The 15,517-nt window shown below is 50.9% G+C and overlaps 1 protein-coding gene across 3 annotated transcripts in view; it reads left to right on the forward strand.

Moving 5' to 3' along the window:
• Nucleotides 1–15,517, forward strand: part of ARNT (aryl hydrocarbon receptor nuclear translocator) — a 42,578-nt gene that overhangs the window by 18,784 nt on the left and 8,277 nt on the right. For 2 of the 3 annotated variants that reach the window (XM_081173533.1, XM_081173532.1), the window contains exons 5-15: nucleotides 96–140; nucleotides 3,994–4,207; nucleotides 5,582–5,795; nucleotides 6,782–6,881; nucleotides 8,793–8,858; nucleotides 9,164–9,249; nucleotides 10,738–10,814; nucleotides 11,354–11,488; nucleotides 12,298–12,372; nucleotides 13,091–13,242; nucleotides 15,227–15,337. In XM_081173533.1, coding sequence (XP_081029659.1) covers nucleotides 96–140; nucleotides 3,994–4,207; nucleotides 5,582–5,795; nucleotides 6,782–6,881; nucleotides 8,793–8,858; nucleotides 9,164–9,249; nucleotides 10,738–10,814; nucleotides 11,354–11,488; nucleotides 12,298–12,372; nucleotides 13,091–13,242; nucleotides 15,227–15,337 — 1,275 coding nt within the window. The remainder of the gene's footprint in view (nucleotides 1–95; nucleotides 141–3,993; nucleotides 4,208–5,581; nucleotides 5,796–6,781; nucleotides 6,882–8,792; nucleotides 8,859–9,163; nucleotides 9,250–10,737; nucleotides 10,815–11,353; nucleotides 11,489–12,297; nucleotides 12,373–13,090; nucleotides 13,243–15,226; nucleotides 15,338–15,517) is intronic. The other variant, XM_081173534.1, reaches the window with a different exon arrangement.

Raw genomic sequence — 15,517 nt, forward strand, 5'->3', positions numbered from 1 at the left:
CCCTCCCCCCGCCCTCCTTTCTTTTATTCCCCGTTACTTTAAAATACATTTTTTTCCTCCCCAGTTTTAGCTTAGCTCACCCCTTTTATTTCCAGGTCTGATGATGAGCAGAGCTCAGCGGATAAGGAAAGACTGGCCAGGTAGGAGAATGGAGATTTGGTTGTGTGTGTTTTTTATTTAAGCATGGCAAAGCAGAGCTCCTTCTCCTCCTCCTCTTTTCCTCCTCTGTGACATCCCTCCCCGTCTGCCTCCTCTTAATAGTCTCCCTGCCCTCACCCGCTTCCTTCCTTAAATCGAGGTCTTGAACCCAAACACGAGACTTACCTGAAAAATCAGCACCTTTCCTGGTTTGATGAACGGCATGTTTGGCTCTTTCAGAAGCAGGGTGGGTTGCAAAATAAGGGCAAGGGGCTCAGCGGCAGCATTCATATGAACCCGGGTTCATTTCCCAGTTCCAGGTGGAGCTGCGAATGTTTCAGGCATGGAGAACTTCAGCAGGTCAGTGTAGACAAGGCAGAGCTGGGCGGAACAAGGGTCTGGCTTGGTAGAAACCCTTCGTTCAGCCATGAGGACTGGATTCTTACTTTATTTTAGGGTAAGGGCTATAGCTGGGTTTCAGATCACCTGCTTTGCATGCAGAAGGTCCCTGGTATCTCCAGGTAGGACCAGGAATGCCCTCCTAAGTCTGAAATCTTGGAACGCTGCTGCCAGTCAGTGCCGACGATACTGAGCTGAGTGGACCAGTGGTCTGACTCTCTATAAGGCAGCTTTCTTTGTTCCTGCTCTACTGGCTTATGGCGAAGCCGGCCTTTGTGAGGGGGTCAGCAGCTGGCATCGCTTATGCCTCATCTGGCTGCCCGATCAACAGGGGGACTTGATGGCAGGCTGGTTTTTTAATGGGGCGACCAAAAGGACCTTGGCTGCCACTCCTTAGCCGAGGTGGTCCTCTGTCAAAACTGGGAGGCAGTTATAGAATTGAGTTGGAAGGGACCCCGAGGGCCATCCAGTCCAACCCCCTGGAATGCAGGAATCTCAGCTAAAGCCTCCATGACAGATGGCCACCCACCTCCAAGGAAGGAGAGTCCACAAACTGCAAAGGGAGTCTGTTGCACTCTCAAAACAGCTCTTACTGTCAGAAACTTCTTCCTGATGTTTCGTCGGACTCTCCTTTCTTGTACCTTGAAGCCATCGCCCTCCAGAGCAGGAGAAAACAAGCTTGTTCCCTCTTCCATGTGACAGCCCTTGAGATATTTGAAGATGCCTAGCATATCTCCTCTCAGGCTCCTCTTATCGCCACTCCAAAGCCGCCGGCCCCTTGATTGCGATGCTTGGGGTGGGTGGGTGAGAGAGACGTTTAACTTACATTAACAACAGTCCCACAGGTAGCAGCGGCAAGCACTTCTAGAATCCTTTTTATTTTTGCAGCTTAATCTTGACTTCAGAGCTTGAGGTGGCACCTGAGCCTGCTGAGCATGTTGAGACACTCTCCCTGCACCTACCTGGAAACCTTGAAATTTATTTATTGGTATCGCGCCCTTTCAGTAGAACTTGTGGGGTTTCTGTTGGGGCATCTCTGGTTGGCCGCTGTGAGAATCGGACGCTGGACTAGGTGGGACCCCCTTGGTCTGATCCGGCAGCCAGGCTCTTCTGGAACCTCCAGGTCCAGAGGCAGTCTATCTCGCTTCCTAGGGGCATTTGGCAGCTGTGCAGATAGGATGCTGGACAAGACAGGCCTCCCCTTTTGCAAGAATCTACGGCTGGACTCTTTTCTTTTACTTCCAAACTGCCCGCAACCTAGAAGAGCAAAGTCCCACCCGATGCATTGTGTTGAAGTCTTTCTTCAGGAGTTGGGGGAAGGCTTTCAGATAGTTTTGCTGTGGGGTAGAGTCATAAGGATGGAGCTGGCAAGGTGAAATTTCCCTCTGGGCTGGTTCAGAGGGAAAGGCCACAATCCACAATAGATCCAGCAGATAGCAAGCACAGAGGCTTGGTCTAAGTAGGATGATAATCCTGAACATAACTGAGAGCTAAAGATTTGTCATGTCCAAACTGTAGCAGAAAGCGAGTTGGAATATTGGGAGTATAGAAGCCAAGGCAGGTAGAGAGAGAACGGCAACAGTTTCTGCAAGGTTGTTTTTCTGTAGCGTGTGTGTGTGTGTGTGTGTGTGTGTGTGTGTGTGTGTGTGTGTGTGTTTACAGCATTTCAGGACAATAAAGAAGGTCTAGAGGAAAGCACCTGTGTCCTCCAGGTGTTCCTGAACCCCCAACACGCATCAGCCCCTGCCAGGCTGGCCCCAGCAGTCGGGGTTGATGGTGACATTGCTGGGAGTTGTAGTTCAACAGTTACCTTGGAGAGCCACCCCATTCCCTGGGCCAAAGAAGGCTCCTGGGGCTGCAGCCGTCTCCCTCTCCCTTACGTCAGGTGTGGGGAAATCTCTGGCCCTCTGGATGATGCTGGACTACAACTCCCATCATCATCATCATCATGCCTGGCCATTGGCTGTGCTTGCTGATGGGAGCTGTAGTTCATCAACAGACTGGGAGCCATTGCGGTGCAGTGGTCCATGTTGGACTAGGGCCTTGTAGAGACCAGGGTGTGAATCCCCACTTAGCCATGAAGTAACTGTAGGCCAATTGCTGCCTCTCTCAGCCTCGCCTACCTCACAGGGTTCTTGTGAGGATAAATTGGGGAGGGAGGAGAGCCATGTACTGTGAGCTCCTTGGGGGAAAGGAGGTGGGATCTAAGTGCAATCAATCAATCGGCAATAAATAAACAGCTGGAGGGCCAAAGGTTTCACCGCACTTGGTTTGGGGGGAGGAGAAGGCTCTGGAGGATCTGAAGGATTTCTTGTCAGGTGTCAAGATTCTCAACTTTTTGTGGGAGCCCAATTCAGCCAAAGCCAAGATCTCCCATGGTTACTCTGCGAGTCGCACTAGTGCCAGGCCCCCCAACTTCTTGTGCAGAGAAGGGATGGAGGGGGTAGCACTGGCGAGGAGTTCTGCAGAGAACTAAGTCCGCTCTGTGGAAAAGTTGCTCCCTTTCTTCGCTTCACTTGGTAGCTTTGTGTGTTTGTCCTGGGAAGCACAAGATCCCAGCCAAAGCTTACCAAAAATTAGTTCTCAAGATGGACGATTCCAAGCCTAATTTTTTTCATTAAAGAAAAAAAATACTTGTTCCGTCTTCACTCCACCATCCATCCAGTTCCATCTCCCATTCCATGCTTGCCACACATCGAACTCATTCCGTTGCCTCTAACCTGGTTCCTTTTTTCCTTGTAGGAAGCCCAGCATAATCTCTTTTTTTGGAGGGGAGGAGTGTTGGAAGGGAGGGTCCTGGCTTTCACAGACCAACCTGTGAATGTTTCCTTTAAAGTGGCCTGTTACGTCATTACCACGCCTGAGGGCCTGTTCGCACGTAACTGTGGTTTGCTTAATCACAGATTGACTAAGCAAACTGTGGTTTGCTTAATCAGAGGTTGACTATGTGTTGCCCCACGGATGATCCAACAAACCGTGGTTTGCTTCTCCAAAGCTCAGCTTGTTTCTCAGCTACTGAGATCCAGAGGCAGCCTGTCTCAATGCCTTTGGCCGCCGTGAGAACTGGGTGCCAGACCACATGGGCCCCCAGTGGCCTGATCTGGCTACAGGGCTCTTCTCATGCTCTCAACCGCTGTGCGCTGTGAGCATCCCAAAGGCACCTAACTGGCTGCCCATTGCCAGAAGCAGAACCCTGCGCCCAATGGTCCTTTTGGCTCCAAGTGCAGTCGAGCTGCTTCTATGGTTGTTCCTGTTTTGAAGCGGCCAGAAGTTTCTCTTGCACCTTTCCCTCCCCTGTTGCATGTCCAGCATGAGAGTTTTGCAGCCTCTAACCACGATTCCTGGCCCCGCATCCATTCCTTTCCTCCTCCTCTCGTGCAACCGTGCACAGGGTTGGGCGCTGGAGCCTTGTGAACTAACCGGCCTGCCTCCTTTCGCCCTCCCGCCAACCTGCAGGGAGAACCACAGCGAGATCGAGCGCCGCCGGAGGAACAAGATGACGGCCTACATCACGGAGCTGTCGGACATGGTGCCCACCTGCAGCGCCCTGGCCCGCAAGCCAGACAAGCTCACCATCCTGCGCATGGCCGTCTCGCACATGAAGTCCCTGCGGGGCACCGGGAACACCTCCACTGACGGCACCTACAAGCCCTCCTTCCTCACTGACCAGGTACAGGCTGTTAGATTTCTGTTGATGCCACTGTGCAGTTTTCGGAGTCACAAGACTCTGTTTACATTCCAGACTGTTGGAAGTCCATGGGAGATGGATGTTGCTGTTACTGGTTTCCTGTTTCTTTGTCTCAGTTGGTTCACTGACTCTCACAGAGAGAGGATGCATATTCTTTTCTGTCTGCGTAGCTAGAAAGAAAACCTAGCAATGTAGCTTATATTTCTCGTCCTTCTGCTGCTTGGATGGATGAGGGAACGTGCCGGAAGCCTCATCAAAGGCTTAGGTCGTTAATCACCGTCGGAGGAACGTCCGAGGAGGAGTAGCTCGGCCATACGGAATTCCGACACAGGCGTGTCCCCCCCATTTAACGCGGGGGTTATGTACAGGGCCTCCGTGTGTGTAAGTAGGGAGCACCCTTTAAACGTCCTCTGTGCTATGCTTTCTCCAACCCAGAGCAAAAATACTGGATCCAAAAATGTCCATAACTAGAATTGAAGCTCTGGGGCCTCCAGGAGGCTGGAGGACGTGTAAATAAAAGTGGCAGCAGCAGCTGTTAGGCGGAGAGGCTGAGCAGCCTAAACAAATCCCTGCTGTGTCTCTGGTGCCTTCGGGGCTTCCTCCGCCCTCCCTGACATCCTCTTTGGGCTCTTCTCGTGTGCCACGAGGACTCTCCTGCTCTTTCCCACTATTTCCGGGTTTGAAGTGAATTGGATTTCCCCCCAGTGTATATTTGGCCACATGAGAGTTGATCATCCCGGACCGTTGGTCCTGCTACCTAGGGATGATGGGAGCTGTAATCCAACAATGGCTGGGGACCCAAGTTTGAGAAATGCCAGTGAGGGTGTCGGACCAGAACCTGGGAGACCAGGGTTCAAATCCCCATTCAGCCAGGAAGCTCACTGTGGGGGGTCCTTGGTTGGGCCAGTCTCTGCCTCACCTCCCTCGCAGGGTTGTTGCGATGATAATGTGGAGGTAGAGGAAAACTGTGTTCGCCACCTTGAGGTCCTTGGAAGAAAGGTGGAGTACAATTGTAATAAATGATTTTCCACATAAGGCTGGGAGAGACTCGCTCTCTCAATCCCCAGAGACCCCTCTGGATGTCAGTGTAGACAGCGCTGGTCTAAGTGGGGCAATCATGGGTTTGGCTTGGGACAAAGTAGCTCCCAATGTTTGTGTTCAGAGTCATGAGGACTAGAATCTTGAGTTTATTTTTCAGGAGCCATGCCTCAGGGGTAGAGCAGAGGCTTTGCATGCAAAAGGTTCCAGATCCAATTGCTGGCATCTCCAGGTCGGGATGGGAATGCCTGCTGCCAGTCAGTGTGGACACTACTGAGCTTAATGCTCTGCCATCTCTCTCTCTCTCTCTCTCTGCAGGAGCTCAAACACTTGATTCTGGAGGCGGCCGATGGGTTCCTCTTCATCGTGTCCTGCGAGACGGGCCGGGTGGTCTACGTCTCCGACTCCGTGACGCCCGTCCTGAACCAGCCCCAGTCCCAGTGGTTCGGCAGCACCCTCTACGACCAGGTGCACCCCGATGACGTGGACAAGCTGCGGGAACAGCTCTCCACGTCGGAAAACGCCCTCACGGGTGAGCTCGGCCGTCCACCCACCAGCATCCCAGTCACCGCATGTCCTGTAACTTCCTGCTGAAATCCTGTTAGCATTTCATAACCGTGGATGTCCCGGGATTTATGCTTCGCCCTGCTTTTTAGCGCCCTGCCGTTCCGCTCAGAATGGCCACAGTCATCTCGGGGAAGCAGAACCCAATACCACTCGCTGGAAACCGCAAGGGGGCCGAGTTGCTCTTGAACTCAAATCCTGCTTGCAAGTTTCCCCCAGGCACTTGGTTTGCCACTGTGAGAACAGGATGCTGGACTGGACGGGCCGTTGGCCTGATCCAGCTCTTCAGATGTTCCTGGGTGGTTTGGGTCATTTGGTCCTGTTCCAGCAGGGCTCTTCCGAGGTTTTTGCATCGCAGAATGCACCTGCTGTTGGGGACGGGCAGAGTGCTGGTGAGGGTACATTGCGGGGGGGGGGGAAGAGGGCTGGAGTCTGACTTGGGAGAGGCGGTCAGTGATCTGTGGGGGCCTGTCTGTGTCAGCCAGGAGGCAAGAGTCGGAGGCAGGGGAATCTTCAGAGCTGGAGGGTGGAGCACAGAATGGGTCGGAAGAAGAGGAGGAAGAGGCAGGTCAGGCAAGTGAAGAACCACTGTCTTCCAGAACCAGGAGGGAATTGAAAAGGGAGGAGCAGGGGAAGTTTCCACGCAGGCATAATCTCCGGCTGTGTGCGCGCAGCCCATTGGGAGCAGGTACATAAACTGGAGAGGAAGTGATTGGAAGTTGCTGCAACTTCTCCATAGAGCACAAACCAGAGCATGCTAGTACATGGTTACTGGGAGCCATAGAAGCTACTGTAAGTGTCCACATTTGAGTCAATTCTTAACTGTCTGCCATGTGCATTCCTTTTGCTGGGGAGTGCATAAAACCCCAACAACAACCTTGAAAGGTAGGTTTCTCCTGAGCAGAACTGCCCTCACATTTTTGACTGTGACAGTGACAATTTCCTTTTTCCCAGGTCGCATCCTGGACCTGAAGACGGGGACCGTCAAGAAGGAAGGGCAGCAATCCATGCGGATGTGCATGGGATCCCGGCGGTCTTTCATTTGTCGGATGAGGTAGGACAGGGCTCCTCGGTTCTGCGTACAAAACCCACATGCTGTATTTGCGTGAGCTGGGCGCAAATAAGGACCGCAAACAAGGAGAGGTGTCACTGCCTGCTTGGGATGCCGTGCCAGAGTGTGATTTGGCAAAACATGAGCAGGCCTCAGAGCCCAGGATCACTTGAAGCTATCTTCTACTGAGTCAAACTCTTGGTCCATCTAGACCAGTGCTGTCTACACTGACGGGCAGAGGCTCTCCAGGGTTTCAGGAAGGGGACATTCCCATCCCCTTTGTAGAGGATTGAAACTGGCATTGAGTATGGTTCTGGTTGTCTTACCATGTTAATGGGTATTATAGAGCTGGGGAAAGGGTTAGGGAAGGGCAAAGGATGAAAGGATCTAGAATGCTGCAGGGGCTGCAGTAACTAGCAGAATCTATGGCTTTTGAGTTTAGGAAAAAGTGAGAGGGGCAGGCTTAAGAGGCCTTGGTGCGATGCAACAGTATGCTATGGTGCTTTGGAAGTGTATTGTAGCTACTGTATTTACTTGAGTCTATTGCGCCATCAAATCTAATGTGCGCCTCAATTTTCAGAACCGTGAAACCCAAAAAAAGTATTGGCCGGCAAATGTCAATGTGCCATCGAATCTAATGCGCGCCTTAATTTTCACAGTGTAATTTGGCCAAAAAAGTTGAGCATTAGATTCAAGTAAATACGGTAATAAATTCATTGCTGAACTTTCAGAAAAGGAGAGATCGTTCAAGGCCATGTTTCTGTTAATAAAAGTGCCAAGCAACGTAGTGTATTAAGAATTTACTTCTACACCACTGGTTCATACTCAGGTTTAGGGAACAAACCTTTAAATAAAAATGCAGCCCTGAGAAAACCCAAGCAAAGCTTGCAATAGGGACTGGTTTATGTAGAAAATCTATTGCACAAAAGGACAGCCCCACTAACCACTTGTTCAGCGAACTGCCAAATCTGTATATTAATAGTATTATTATTATTTTTAAAGCCTCCTGCTGTAAAATATAAATGGATTGGGGAGATTTTGAAATGAGTGTTAATTCACACACTCGTCGCTGCTGTGTGGGTGAGGAGGAAGGAGAGAATATTATTATTAATATTCAGTTCGTCAGTTGCCTGATATATAGCAGTCTCCAGGTGACTTACAGCAAATTTAAAAACATACAGGGGTATTAAGTTCCAGGCAGGGCTGGGGTGGGGATTCCTGCTCCAGGTTTCTCCCCTTCAGCCTTAAAAGTCCCCAGAAATGGCTAGCTGTCACATTCATCAGCAACTGCATTGTTAGAGAGCCAGTGTGGTGTAGTGGTTAAGAGCGGTAGTCTCGTAATCTGGGGAACCGGGTTCGCGTCTCCGCTCCTCCACATGCAGCTGCTGGGTGACCTTGGGCCAGTCACACTTCTCTGAAGTCTCTCAGCCCCACTCACCTCACAGCGTGTTTGTTGTGGGGGAGGAAGGGAAAGGAGAATGTTAGCCGCTTTGAGACTCCTTCGGGTAGTGATAAAGCGGGATATCAAATCCAAACTCTTTTTGAATAAAAGTTTCTGGAAACCACAGGAGGGGAGAGGGCTCTTGTCCTCAATTCCGGCTTTTGGGGTTTCTAGAGGCATATGGTCAGCCACTGTGAGAACAGGACACTGGACTAGATGGGCCCCTGGCCTGATCCAGTAGACTCTTAGCTTCATGACCAGAAGCAGCCACAGCATGGCTTTTGGGAGTGCTCCCTGGCCAGGCGGCATGGAAGCAAATCTGTGTAGTTCTGCCACAAGGAAGCAGGCAAAGGGCTGTGGGCCAGCTTGGTCCCTAAGTGAAGATACCAACGTCTTGCAGGGGGCAGGAGGAACCAGAATATTTGGGTGAAAGTGGAAGTAACTTGAGTTTGTTTCTGTCCTTCGCTCCACAGATGCGGCAATGCCACGGTGGATCCAGTCTCCATGAACCGCCTCAGCTTTATGAGAAACAGGACCCGGTAAAACTGGTTGTTCAGGGAGCCAGGGTTTGGTTGGCTGATAAGGGGTAGCGAGCAGCCCAATGTTAGCTTCATGTTGCAAAGCGGAGTAGTCAAACTCTGATCTTCCAGGTCCTGGTCTGATACTCTAACCACTATACTACCACTGCCTCTCACATTTGTTTAATCAGTGCAGGGGGTAGAGCTGAGGTTTTTGTTGGCAGGTTCCTTTCCTGAGAGTTCTGGTGGACTCTCATCCCCGCCGCCACGGTAGGATCAGCAAATGCAACCCTGGCAACATACTTCTCTCTGTTCCCTCCTTCCAGGAATGGGTTGGGTGCTGTGAAGGATGGCGAGCCTCATTTTGTCGTGGTCCACTGCACAGGCTATATCAAAGCCTGGCCACCGGCAGGTAACCTTACCTGAATGTCTCATTCTGGAAGACCCTCTTTTTGATGTTTCTGCTAATTCATTTATTTCCTGTTACTTTGAAGTCCTGTTCTAAAAATAAAGTGTTATAGGGTTTTTATCAGGAGGATGGGAAGTCTGGACGATGTTCATGGGTCCCTTCCAGGCCTGTGATCTTGTATCCAGTGGGTTTAGAGTCTAGTAAAAGAAGCCACTGAACTGCTCAGACAAGTTTCTTTGCAAGATTCCAGCTTTAGCTGGCTGCTGAAGTACTGCCATTTACATGTCCAAAGAGTGGGCTTGGTTGCCGTAGAGACCAATGGATGGGTCTTTTCCCACCTTACCTGTCTGTATGCCAAGTCATCCTGGGCTGGAGAACGATAGGCCAGGGGGCGCTGTGTGTGAAAAAGAGATAGAGAAAAATGTGTGCATGTGTTGGCTGATGCTGGAAGCTGGAGACACACAGGATTGTCCTGCTCTGTTCTGGATCCAAAGCTATAATTTGATAATCTTGCTGGGAATTTAATGAGGAGGCAATATCTGCTGGAGTTTGAATGCTGTGAGCCCCTCCATCCTATGCTCAGGTTGTATCTATGCATAAATAATGCCATGCATCCTAACTTGCTCAGATTTTATTTCCCTTGTTTTCATTTTTCTTCTACATAACTGTCAGTTTTCCTTTCTGAGGTTCCTTCACTTCCCTCTTACCCTCATCTTTCTTTTTTTAAATTCACTAGCAGTTTTTTTTTAATTACTGCATCCCTTCTTCTTCCCCTCTGTCAGTTGTTTTCTCCCTCCTTTCCCATAGCAAGATACCCACTAATTTTACCCCACGAGTGTTTCCGCACGGAGACCCCCATTTTCAAAGGCTTCCAATTACCCCTTGGTTCAGACAATGCTGGTCCCTCTCTTTGTTGTTTAGTTGTTTAGTCGTGTCCGACTCTTCGTGACCCCCTGGACCAGAGCACGCCAGGCACTCCTGTCTCCAACTGCCTCCCGCAATTTGGGCAGACTCATGCTGGTCGCTTCGAGAACAATGTCCAACCATCTCGTCCTCTGTCGCCCCCTTCTCCTTGTGCCCTCCATCTTTCCCAACATCAGGGTCTTTTCCAGGGAGTCTTCTCTTCTCATGAGGTGGCCAAAGTATTGGAGCCTCAGCTTCACGATCTGTCCTTCCAGTGAGCACTCAGGGCTGACTTCCTTAAGAATGGATAGGTTCGATCTTCTTGCAGTCCATGGGACTCTCAAGAGTCTCCTCCAGCACCATATTTCAAAAGCATCAATTCTTCGGCGATCAACCTTCTTTATGGTCCAGCTCTCACTTCCATACATCACTAGGTCCCTCTCTACCTCCACCAAATTTCTCCCACTCTACCAGCCACATGGGGTCGATAGCATATATTTTTTTAACCCACTAAGACCAGAAAAGACCCACCTTTGAGAAAAGCCTGTCCTGGCTCTGAGCTCAACTCCTCCTTCTTGCCACCCACAGGGGTCTCCCTCCCGGATGACGACCCAGATGCTGGGCAGGGGAGCAAGTTCTGCCTGGTGGCCATCGGCAGGCTGCAGGTGAGTTAGCCTTTCCCTCAAGCCCCAAAAGGACGCGGGAACCAGGTTGCCATTGATTGCTGAGCCTTCTTTGTACCTTATTGCAGCAGGTGTCCTTATCTGAGAGCCTCAAAAGCCGGACCACAATTGCTTTCCCATGTTGCTCCAGGGCAAGGCTGGCAGCTTGCCTGAGGCCACTTTCGTAGAATCGTAGGAGAGTTGAAAGGGCAACCCAAGGGCCATCTAGTCCAACCCTCTGCAATGCGGGAATCATGGCTAAAGAATCCCCGCGAGATGGCCAGTTTGGTGAGCGCATGGCAGAGATTAGGGTCCAGTCCCCCGCCTCTCCCAGCTCTTAGGGAGAATCCGCTGCCGAAGAAGAGAAATAAGAGAAATAATCAGGGGCCTTCCGCAGAGTTTCCTGCCTCCCCTTACTTGCCAACTCGCCTTCTTACGGGGGAAAGGGCTGTCTCTCCTCCAAGCGGGAAGCCCAATCCCTCCTGCCTAGCCCCCTCTCTGTAACCGGCCCCTAACACCTTGGCGTCTCCCTTCCCTTGCAGGTCACGAGCTCGCCCAGCTGCGTGGACATAAACACCGTGTGCCAGCCCACCGAGTTCATCTCGCGGCACAACACCGACTGCCTCTTCACCTTCGTCGACCACCGTTGCGTGGCCACTGTTGGCTACCAGCCGCAGGTGCGGGGAACTGGAGGAGGGGGTTCCCAGCAAGAGCTGGGTGCACCTTGGCTCCCTGGGTCCAGGCCAAAAGCCCACTTACTCCAGCATCCTGGATAATATCATTTATATATAAGTTAAACAGTGCCGGGGCTAAAATACACCCTTGCTTAACTCCCTTTGTGATTTGTAAGTTGTCCATTTGTAGAGCAGTGCGCCTTTCCTCACAATATCATTGTATAAGCATTTAATCAAGTACAGCAGTCTTTTGTCTATATTTGAGGAGTTCAGCTTCTCCCAGAGTCTTACTCACGAAATTGAGTAGAATGCAGCTTTCAAATCAATGAAAGCTGCGTACAGCATGAGGTTTCCTGGGGACAGTCCCCGGATTTACAAATCAGTCCTCTGACAAAATCCTATCATTCCTACTGAAGTTGAAAAGTGACCCCGGATTCATTGAAAAAAATCTGGTAACCTTAGTATAGCACACCACCTGGTTTTTGCAGGAGCCGGTCAGATGCCTCCAGGAAGGTAGGGAGGGAATGCAAGAGCCCTGCCTCACTATTACTCATAAGAACTTAAGAAGTGTTTGACGGCTGGGTCGGGCCACAGGGGGCGCTCCTAGCCTAGCATCCTATTCTCACAGTGGCCACCCAGTTGGCCCATAGGGAAGCCCACAAGGAGACCCACATGCAACAGCAACAGCTCTCCCGACTTGCTATTCCCAGCAACTGGTTTTATTCAAAGGTAACCTGCCTTCAACTGTGACATTCTGACTCTTTCTCTCTCTCTCTCTTTCTCTCTCTCCCCTGCCCCCCGCAAAAAAATAGGAACTCTTGGGAAAGGATATTGTTGACTTCTGCCACCCGGAAGACCACCAGCTTTTGAGAGACAGCTTCCAGCAGGTAAACCAGCCCCGAGTCCATGACTGATTCAGCCTGGCATCTGCACAACAACCCAGCACACACCCCTTGGCAAACACGTTTTGAATGCTGTCGGAGCAGGCAGGGGGAGCCTTGGGCCCTCCTGAGGTTGCTGAACTACAACTCCCATCCTGCTACTCTCTGGCCACGCTTGCTGTCAGGGCTGGTGGGAGTCGTAGTTCAGCAAGATCCAGAGGTTGCACACATGCCTGCCTTATAGACCAATCCGTTCCCTGGTCTGGAGCACAAACTTCAGGCCATCTTTCCAAAGCCCCAGGAGGGAGGGGAAGCTGGCTTTTCACGACCTTCACAATCCTGCATTCCACCCCATAACCATCAACATCTGTGGAAAATGGAAATAAATACCTGCCAGGTGCCCTAGTGCGGGATGCAGAAACACTTTTAAAAGAGGGCAGGCAAGTTGCAGCCCCCAACACAATGTCGTCTCTTGCACTAGCCCCCTTTGCTGACATTTTTTAGAAAGCTGAAGTGTGGGGCTAAGATTGGGAAGCTCCAAAGTGGCGGAGCTTTATTTGGGCTTCTTCTGATCCTGGGTCTTAGGATAAGCGCTGCCCTTTCAGGAACTGCATGTCTTGTTTTTTTTTGGGGGGGGGGCCTCTTTTCCACCCCTCTGCTGTGGCTGCTGCTGTTGCCGGCGTAAAACCAAAACAAACCCCCACCCCCCACCCCGTTTTTCCAGGTGGTGAAGTTAAAAGGCCAAGTTCTGTCCGTCATGTTCCGTTTCCGGTCCAAGAACCAAGAATGGCTCTGGATGAGAACTAGCTCCTTCACCTTCCAGAACCCCTACTCAGATGAGATAGAGTACATCATCTGTACCAACACCAATGTGAAGTACGTACGCGGGGATCCCCTGTGCCAACCCGACCCACCCCACTGGCAGCAGGGCCTGCTCTTTCGCTGTGTCCTCGAAAGACTTGTAGGGCGGAGGGGGCTTTGCAGTCACCCCCCCAACCCCCCCCCCTAGCTTCATTCCAGCCTCTTTTTAAGTAAAATGCATTATAATAAGTTTCTGCTTCTGGGTTGTCAAATCTCCTTTGCCTTTTTTGTTGTTGTTGTTCAGTTGAACCCCAAGACCTACCAGCCAGATGCAAAATCAGGCAGGGCACATTCAATTTTAAACCCAACTTTGAAAATTCACAGCTTCCCGCAAAGAATTAGGGAAAATGTCATTTGTTAAGGGTGCTAGGAGTTGTTAGGAGGCCCCTCTATTCCCCTCCCAGAACTATAATTCCCAGAGCTTCATGGGAAAGAGGGGTAAGCGCCTCTGGGAATTGTAGCTCTGGGAAAGGAACATGGCACTTTCCCTAAACACTCTCGGCATCAACTACAGCTCCCAGGATTCCTTGGGGGGGGGGAGCCATGGCTATTTAAAGTCGCATCACCGTGCTTTAAATTTGTGGTGTGAATGTGGCCTTTGGGTACCCGATGCTAGTCCTATGCAGAGTGGACTCACTGAAATCCGTGGACAGGCTAACCTAGGTCCATAGATTTCCATATGTCTGCCCTGACTGGAACTTAGTTAGCTGCCGCCCTTAGAATTAAGGAGCAAGGAGCCTCCAATCCCATTTCTGAGTGTAGGGATTTGTTTCCAGTGCTAGAGGTCACAGCTCTTTTGCACACACACAAAAATCTGCTAACTGTGAGTTCAGATTTCTCCATTTTAGCTGCCTAACTTGCTTTTTCTTGCTCTGGGGTCAGAAACCCTTGTTGATCTACTGCAAAATTGCCCTGAGATCTCCCCACAGTCTACTTTCTGCCCTTCCCTTGGTCTAAACCGCCTGTCTGCTCTGAGTATCCCCCTCGTTTGCTCTTGATTGGACAGGCTGCTGTGATGTCAGGGAATACGCTAGCCTTAATTGGAGGAGACCTACAGAACCTGACTACCTTGGAGAACATAAGAAAACCCTGCTGGATCAGGCCAATGGCCCATGCAGCATCCTGTTCTCGCAGTGGCCAGCCATAGGCCCAGATCCGCAGCAGGAGGTTCATTAGTTTCATTGGGTCTGCTGCTGGGTAGGACTGGCATGGGATGCGACTCATAATGCCGCCCCCCTCAGCCATCAGGACACCAGCTCTCCTCTTGGTCTGCCCCATATTGTCATGTTGGTGTCATTTCCTTGAGTGAATCCATACATTCACCATCCCCAAATCTGAAACTGGGACACATTTGCAAGACTAAGAATCATCTCCAGCTAAGTTTTACTGAGAGTAGACCATTGAAATGAATGGAACTAAGTTATGTTGATTGATTTCAGTAGCTCTGCTTTGAGTAGCGCCAACACTGGAGACTGCTCTCAATTTTCTGCCTACTGCCCATCTTTCAGTGTATTTTTAAAATAATTTTGTGGTGTCATGGAGGGGCGGGTGGCCTCTGAGAGAGTGTTGTGGCAGTCGGCTTGAGTAAGCTTATGCACAATCTATCTCTGCCCCTTCACTTGGGGGTGGGGAGAACCCCACACACCCATACACTCATCCATCCCATTTCCATATACCAGCTTCAGACGGGGAGCTTCAGAGAAATCAAAGCCAGATTTTGCATTTATTATGGAGTTGCTTATGTAGAACAGTGTAACGTGTTTTGTTTTTAAACTGATGACAATCAAGCTTTAAAAACAAATGTGCCTGAAATTTATCAAAATGCAGATTTAGAACCAACAGATGCGTGTAAAACGAATTGTGTGTCGGGGTAGCGAAAAATACTTTAGGAGGCGCCAAAAACATCCTTGAGAGGAGGGAGGGGCTCACTGGAACGCTCTGAGGGTTGCGATTGGCTCCCTCCGATCCCTGACCTTCCCTTCCCTGATGACCCCCCCAGGAACGCCAGCCAGGAGTCCCGGCCTGCCTTGGCCAGTCAGATGCAGCGGCCCCAACTGGGCCCCAACGCCAGCCTGCCTTTGGAGATGAGTCCTGCCCAGCTGGCGACGAGGTAAGTGGGGGGCTGGCTGGAGTCACCCTGGGGCCCTTTGCTCTGTGAGGGGTCTATCCCAAGGCCCCCCGGGGCATGTAGGTGTCGGAGCACCTTGTAAGCTCTGCTCAGTTCCTCTCCCTGCTTTGTGGCACTTTCCTCTGACCCACGACTGGCTCCTAACCTCTTAACAATGGCTTG

This window comes from Podarcis bocagei (genome assembly GCF_964188305.1).
Source record: "Podarcis bocagei genome assembly, chromosome: 16".
NCBI classification, from domain to species: domain Eukaryota; kingdom Metazoa; phylum Chordata; class Lepidosauria; order Squamata; family Lacertidae; genus Podarcis; species Podarcis bocagei.